Genomic DNA, 7,344 nt, shown 5'->3' on the forward strand with positions numbered 1-7,344 from the left:
TCCTCAAATAAAAACTTTCGTGATCTACATGACCAGATCAAAAGAAAAAGAGGTATATTAATACCAAGAAGGAACTTTCAATTTTTTACAATTTTTCAAGGTCCGGCGTAAGAAAAATTCGAGAAAATTCGAGAAAATTTGTCGACTCATATATTGTCAGGCGAGAGTGGGATTCGAATAACCATGAACTGCCAATACCAACTCTGCTTACCGATTTTCCGTAGTCCCCATAGTTTAGGAGAAATTTGAATTCGAAATTTTTGGAAAAAACCGTAAAAATTCAATCTCTCTACAAAAATCGTTATATCTCCTAAACTATTCGTCGCAAACCCCTCAAATGAAAACTTTCGTGATCTACGTGACCAGATCAATAGAAAAAAAGGTATATTATTACCAAGAAGGAACTTTTAATTTTTTACAATTTTTCAAGGTCCGGGGTAAGAAAAATTCGAGAAAATTCTTCGACTCAAATATTGTCATTCGTGAGTGGAATTCGAATAATCATGAACTGCCAATACCAACTCTGCTTACCGATTTTCCGTAGTCCCCATAGTTTAGGAGAAATTTGAATTCGAAATTTTTGGAAAAAACCGTAAAAATTCAATCTCCCTACAAAAATCGTTATATCTCCTAAACTATTCGTCGCGAACCCCTCAAATAAAAACTTTCGTGATCTACGTGACCAGATCAATAGAAAAAGAGGTATATTATTACCAAGAAAGAACTTTTAATTTTTCACAATTTTTTAAGGTCCGGGGTAAGGAAAATTCGAGAAAATTCAATCTCTCTACAAAAATCGTTATATCTCCTAAACTATTCGTCGCAGACCCCTCAAATAAAAACTTTCGTGATCTTCGTGAACAGATCAATAGAAAAAAAGGTATATTATTACCAAGAAGGAACTTTTAATTTTTTAAGGTCCGGGGTAAGGTAAATTCGAGAAAATTCGAGAAAATTTTTCGACTCAAATATTGTCAGGCGAGAGTGGGATTCGAATAACCATGAACTGCCAATACCAACTCTGCTTACCGATTTTCCGTAGTCCCCATAGTTTAGGAGAAATTTGAATTCGAAATTTTTGGAAAAAACCGTGAAAATTCAATCTCTCTACAAAAATCGTTATATCTCCTAAACTATTCGTCGCAAACCCCTCAAATAAAAACTTTCGTGATCTACGTGACCAGATCAATAGAAAAAGAGGTATATTATTACCAAGAAAGAACTTTTAATTTTTACAATTTTTTAAGGTCCGGGGTAAGGAAAATTCGAGAAAATTCAATCTCTCTACAAAAATCGTTATATCTCCTAAACTATTCGTCGCAGACCCCTCAAATAAAAACTTTCGTGATCTTCGTGAACAGATAAATAGAAAAAGAGGTATTTTATTATCAAGAAAGATCATTTAATTTTTTTCAATTTTTCAAGGTCCGGGGTAAGGAAAATTCGAGAAAATTCAATCTCTCTATAAAAATCGTTATATCTCCTAAACTATTCGTCGCAGACTCCTCAAATAAAAACTTTCGTGATCTACATGACCAGATCAATAGAAAAAGAGGTATATTATTACCAAGAAGGAACTTTTAATTTTTTACAATTTTTCAAGGTCCGGGGTAAGGAAAATTCGAGAAAATTTTTCGACTCAAATATTGTCAGGCGAGAGTGGGATTCGAATAACCATGAACTGCCAATACCAACTCTGATTACCGATTTTCCGTAGTCCCCATGGTTTAGGAGAAATTTTTTTTTTTTTTTTTTATTTCGAATTAACGTGTCTCGACATCGAGGTCATTGACACGAGGTACAGTACACATTAACTTATTCTAAATATAAATCTAAGTATTCGAAGCTTAAAGAACTAAAATTTGAGAATATATCATACAAGTTCATATATTATTGTAAAGTTGACATTCTTTGAGGAATTTAAGAGCTAATTCAGTTTGTTTTTGAGAATTGAGGATATTTCCAAGATTCTCTCTCAGCCCAAGTCGACGTCGGTCATTTCCGTAATATGGGCAGATGGATAGTAGGTGTTCAACAGTTAGACGAGTATTGTGACAGTGTTCGCATTTGGGTTGATTTTCTGAAGACATCAGATAGTTGTGAGTTAGCTTGGTGTGACCTATTCGAAGTCTTCTTACTACGGTTTTGTCTTTTCTGCCCAAACTAATTTGTGGTGAATTATGTATTTTGGGTTGTATCATATGCAGTCCAGTGCTAGCTCCTTCCCATTGGACTTGCCATTCCTGTAAGGATCTCAGCTTTATGGCATTTTTGAGGTCTGTATGAAGTTGGATTTGGGTCACAGGAAGTTCGGAAGTTCGTGCTTGATTTGCGGCCTGATCTGCAGCTTCGTTTCCTGTTATACCAATATGTGATGGGATCCAGATTATAGTGGTGGAAATATTCTCCTTCGCTTTAAGGGTATGGCATCGTTCTAGAATTTGCTGTACCAGAGGGTTCTTCGAGTAAATGTTGTCTATGGATTCAATTGAAGATAAAGAGTCTGTGAGTATTGCGAGCTTTTGACCTGGGATAAAAGAACTGCAAAGAGATTTATAAATTGCAAAGAGTTCACCAGTGTGGATGCTGCAGATGGATGGGAGTTTGTAGGACACTGGGGCATTCGATTTATTGATGATCGAGCATGCTATTCCCTGCTCATCTTTGGAGGCGTCGGTGTATAGTTCTTCGTCAAACTTTTCATGCCCAAGTAGTTCAAATAAGTGTTGCTTAAGAATTGTTCCCAAAGTTTCTAGTTTGATGTGTCTATGCAGAGAGGTATTTAGCCTTGGGTGGTGTCTAGACCATGGGGTGTGTTTCGGGAACGTAATGGGGGATGTCAAGGTAACATCTATAGGCCTCAAGTTTTGCTTTGCGATTTGTGGAATTGAGAGCAAGGTCATGGGTTTCATAGTAGGCGGCTCTTGTGAAGTTTCAAGCAGGTGTCGCACTGGGTGATTCGGAAGAGCAGACACTTTCGATATGTAAGTAAGGAGAGTTTGCTGTCGACGAAAGTTGAGCGGAAGTTCTTGTGCTTCAACGTGTAAACTTATTGATGGGCTGGATCTGAATGCTCCAAGGGAGAGACGCAGAGCAGTGTTGGGTATGCTGTTGAGCAATTTTAAATTTGATTTGCTAGATGTGGAATAAAGCATACTGCCGTAGTCAAGTCTTGAACGAATGAGTGATCTGTAGATTTTGAGTAGTATTTCTTCGTCACAGCCCCAGTGATGGTGAGACAATGTTCGTAGAATGTTCATGGTATTCATACAGGAGCCTTTGATTTTCTTGATATGAAGTGACCACGTTAGTTTCTGGTCAAATGTCATTCCGAGATAGTCTAGGTGATCAACGAGTTCTATGGGTGCATCGTATATCGTTAATTGTGGTAGGACTGTAGGTTGTCTTCTAGTAAACTTGATTAGTTTAGATTTAGAAGGAGAGAAATTGAATCCTATTGTCTTAGCCCATGTGGTGATGCTATTCAGAGCCCGTTGCAAAAGTTTACATGTACTTTTGGTACTTTTGCCCGAGCAGAAGAGAAGCAGGTCATCGGCGTATAAAATGAATTTGATTGGGGCCTCAATAACGGTACAGATATCATTGATGGCTAGTATAAATAGCGTTGTGCTCAACACTGAGCCTTGCGGAATGCCGTTATGGGTGACAAAAGAGTCGGAGGACTTGCCATTTACTAACACCTTGAAACTTCTATCGGTCAGAAAGTTCTCCAGAAAACAGTAAACATTTCCGTCAAGTTTGATATCATGTAGTTTGTTCAAAATCGCTTCTCGACTTGTAGTGTCAAAGGCACTATCGATGTCTATTAATGCAGCTATAAGGTCTTGTTGGTTTGCAAATGCGTGAGCTATTTCTGTTTGAAGTATGACGAGGTTATCTGTTGTGCTGCGGTTTTGTCTGAAGCCTGATTGGGCGGGATGTAAGAGATTGCATTTTTCCAGATACCAAATCAGTCTCCTATTGACCATCTTCTCAAGAACTTTGCACAGTGTACAGGTCAATGAAATTGGTCGGAATACATTAGGAGTGGGTTTTGATTTGCCTGGTTTTTTAATTGGTATGATGTGTGATTGTTGCCACTGTTTGGGGAATTGATGACTTGTCCAGATATTATTGTACAATTTCAGTAGTTTTGGCAGTGTCTCATCCTTCAGTTTTTTTAGGAATATCATTGGAATTTCGTCCGGGCCTGCTGCAGTGTTCCTCATAGAGGAAAGGGCTAATTTAAGTTCTTGTAAGGTGAAGGGATGATTGATAGTCTTTTCAGTTTGTCCTATATTCATCGCTTGTTTCTTGGGGCGTTGTGGAATATCTTGATTAACTGTTTTTTCAAAATAATGTTTCGCCAACGTATTTGCTATGTCTTGACTCTTAGTGATGGGTTCGTCTTTCTCGTCAAGGATGGAAGGAATGTTGTAGGTTGTATTCTGACCTTTTATTTGTTTTATTTTGGTCCAAACTTGAGCAGGTGTTGTATTCGGAGAGATTGAAGATACAAAATTCATCCAAGATTTTCGTTTGCTTTCCTTAAGAATTCTTCTAGAGACTGCCTTGAGTTTTTTGAAATTTACCAAGTCTTCTTGATGTTGTGTTCTTCTGTAACGGTTCAGTGCACTTTTACATTGTTTTACGGCGAGTTTGCACGCTTCATTCCACCATGGGACCATCTTCTTGTTTGTTTTTATTGTGATTCGTCCGATATGTTTTTCCGCTGCTGAGATTAAGATGTTTGTGAATTGGTGGACAGCTTGATTTATGTTATTCATGAATTCTGCAGCTGTAACTTGAGAGTTCACCTCTTCCGCGTAGGAATCCCAGTCAGCACTGGTCATTCTCCACTTTATAACGTTATCTGAGGGGTTGGAAATGCTATCTGTTATAACAATGGGAAAATGATCGCTATCATATAGACTGTCCAGAGTGGTCCAGGAGAGATGAGTCGCTGTAGTAGGATCACACAAAGAGAGGTCAATAGATGAAAATTTCCCGGTTGATACATCGAAATATGTGTTTTCTCCCGTATTAAGTATGTTGAGGTCGAGATCTGATATCACATCTGCAACCACTCTTCCTTTACCAAATGTTGTTTCTGAGCCCCATGCCGTATTGTGAGCATTGAAGTCGCCTACCATGATGAAAGGGGTAGGCAATTGGTTCACGAGATCTGTTAGTTCGGAGTAAGAGAGGTTGTGATTCGGCGGAATATAAACGTTGCAAACAGTAATTTTTTTGGGACACCAGGTAGTGACGGCTACGGCCTCGAGAGGGGTATGTAGGTTGATTTCTCTGTGGTAAATTTCTGTTGAGATGAATATAGTTGCACCACCGCTAGCTCTGGTGTTTGTTCTTCTGATGAAGTGATGACCTGAATAGTTTTTTAGGTACGGATTATGACTGGTTTTGAAATTCGTCTCTTGCAGGCATAGAATGTCAGGAAGAGTATCGGAGATAAGTTGTTGAATCCGTTCTAGTCGTGGGTAAAACCCTTTGCAATTCCATTGTATTAATTTGAAGGTGGATGGTTATTATTGTGTAGATATTTGGGAAGAACTGTCAGAAGGGTCGTCGTCTTCTGTAGTTATGTCAAGGCTATTGAGACTTTCAACTTCAATCTCTTCATCCTTAAGTTTTTCTTTGATTTTCTTTGAAATTCTGGTGATTCTGTTTTTGCTTGCTCTTTCTACGTATGGGTAAATATTATGTAGGTCCTGTAGTAGTGCTTTTACATTCGTTGTGAATTTTTCAGCTTCGTTATAGGGTGAAGGGCATCCATAAGAATTTTCAAGAAACGCAATTAGGTTATCATAGGGTATATGGAAGGATTCTGGGTTTTCTTGATAAGCAGTTGAAATTGCAGTTTTGGTGGAGTCGCTCAGGGCGTGGTCCTCAGGTACCTCTATTTTGCGCTTCTTCCTGACTCTTTTGTTATCGGGAATCCTTTTCGTTGGAGTTTGTGGGGGCGGCATGTAATTCTCACTTACAGGGTCAGACCCGGTGGTAGGTTCTTGTTGACTGGTTTGATCACTAGATGACAGGATCTCTGAGAGTCCTCTCTTGGGAGCAGGAATCTCACCCGCTTGTGGTATCGTAGAGGACGGATGATGAGCTTGAACATAGTTTGTTGGGGCTTGTGTTTGTGGTTGGGTGTTATGTACTTGAACTGTTTGAGGGTTAGGGCAGGTTGATGCTACGTGGCCAGTTTGGCGGCAAATAAAGCACTCCATTTTGTCTGTTGAAAGGAAAATCCTATATTCGTTACCGTCGTATTGGACTAAGGTGGATGTTTGTAGTTCGTAATTCTCGTTAGGGGGGAAAATATATACTTGTCTTCGGAAACTGAGTATATGGGAGTACTCATCTCCAGGTATACCAGCTTTCAAGAATGAAACGGGGGAAGCCAATTGTAGTCCGATGTCAGTTAAGACTTCTGTTACGAGATCGTGTGGGATGCATGGTGAAATATTCGAAATCACAATCCTCTTTGTTGGTGAAACTAGCCTTCTTACATTCAAATTTGTGTCACCTATAGTCACAGTTGGGTGGGTTTTGATAAGTTGGTCTACTAGTTCTATATTGGCTAGGTATACGCAGATCCTGTTGTTAGATATTCTGGAAGCGAAACAGATATTTTTCGGTTGGATAATGTTACCTATAGCCTGGACGTAGTCGAATAGTTTCAGGTTGTCCTCCGCATGTAGCACTATAGCTTGTTCTCTTTTAGGAAAATTGATTTTTGGAATTGTTTTAGCAGCAGTTACGTAGGATTGGGAGCTCATTGTATGTTCAGTGTTTTTCGACATTGTTGTATTGTGTTCAGTAGGGTTCTTGGATGCCATGCTTAACACCCTTGTACTCAAGAGTGTTCGGTTTGAAGTTTGTATTTAGGTGTTAACTATCAGCGTATATGTAGTTTTATATACATCATAATGTATTATTGGTTGCCTATTAATAGGCAGTGAATAATCCGTTTATACTATCAGCCGTGTGTATATGCTGACAGAATAAAGTGGGAAAAAACTCGTTTGTTTACAAACGAAGTCGGGGTAGAAAAAGTCTCTCAAATTTTTGATAAGTAACTCAAAGTGAGTACCACTTACGTATACTATTATAGCACACTCGTTGATAACCACTTATTTCGTAATTAGGTACATTCAATTGGTAGCCACCAAAGAACGATGCAAACACCGTGGGTGTAGACTCGCGAATCAGGAGAAATTTGAATTCGAAATTTTTGGGAAAAACCGTAAAAATTCAATCTCTCTACAAAAATCGTTATATCTCCTAAACTATTCGTCGCAAACCCCTCAAATAAAAACTTTCGTG

The 7,344-nt window shown here is 38.7% G+C and overlaps 1 protein-coding gene across 1 annotated transcript; it reads right to left on the bottom strand.

Moving 5' to 3' along the window:
- Positions 1-5,831: 5,831 nt before the first annotated feature.
- On the bottom strand, positions 5,832-7,098 carry LOC123676937. Its single transcript, XM_045613278.1, has 2 exons — positions 6,345-7,098; positions 5,832-6,246 (listed from the first exon to the last, which is right to left on the bottom strand). The coding sequence occupies exons 1-2, from the start codon at positions 6,855-6,857 to the stop codon at positions 6,193-6,195; spliced, it is 567 nt and encodes a 188-aa protein (XP_045469234.1). The 5' UTR covers positions 6,858-7,098; the 3' UTR covers positions 5,832-6,192.
- Positions 7,099-7,344: the final 246 nt, after the last annotated feature.

Source organism: Harmonia axyridis, chromosome 3 (genome assembly GCF_914767665.1).
Source record: "Harmonia axyridis chromosome 3, icHarAxyr1.1, whole genome shotgun sequence".
Classification (NCBI taxonomy): Eukaryota; Metazoa; Arthropoda; class Insecta; order Coleoptera; family Coccinellidae; genus Harmonia; species Harmonia axyridis.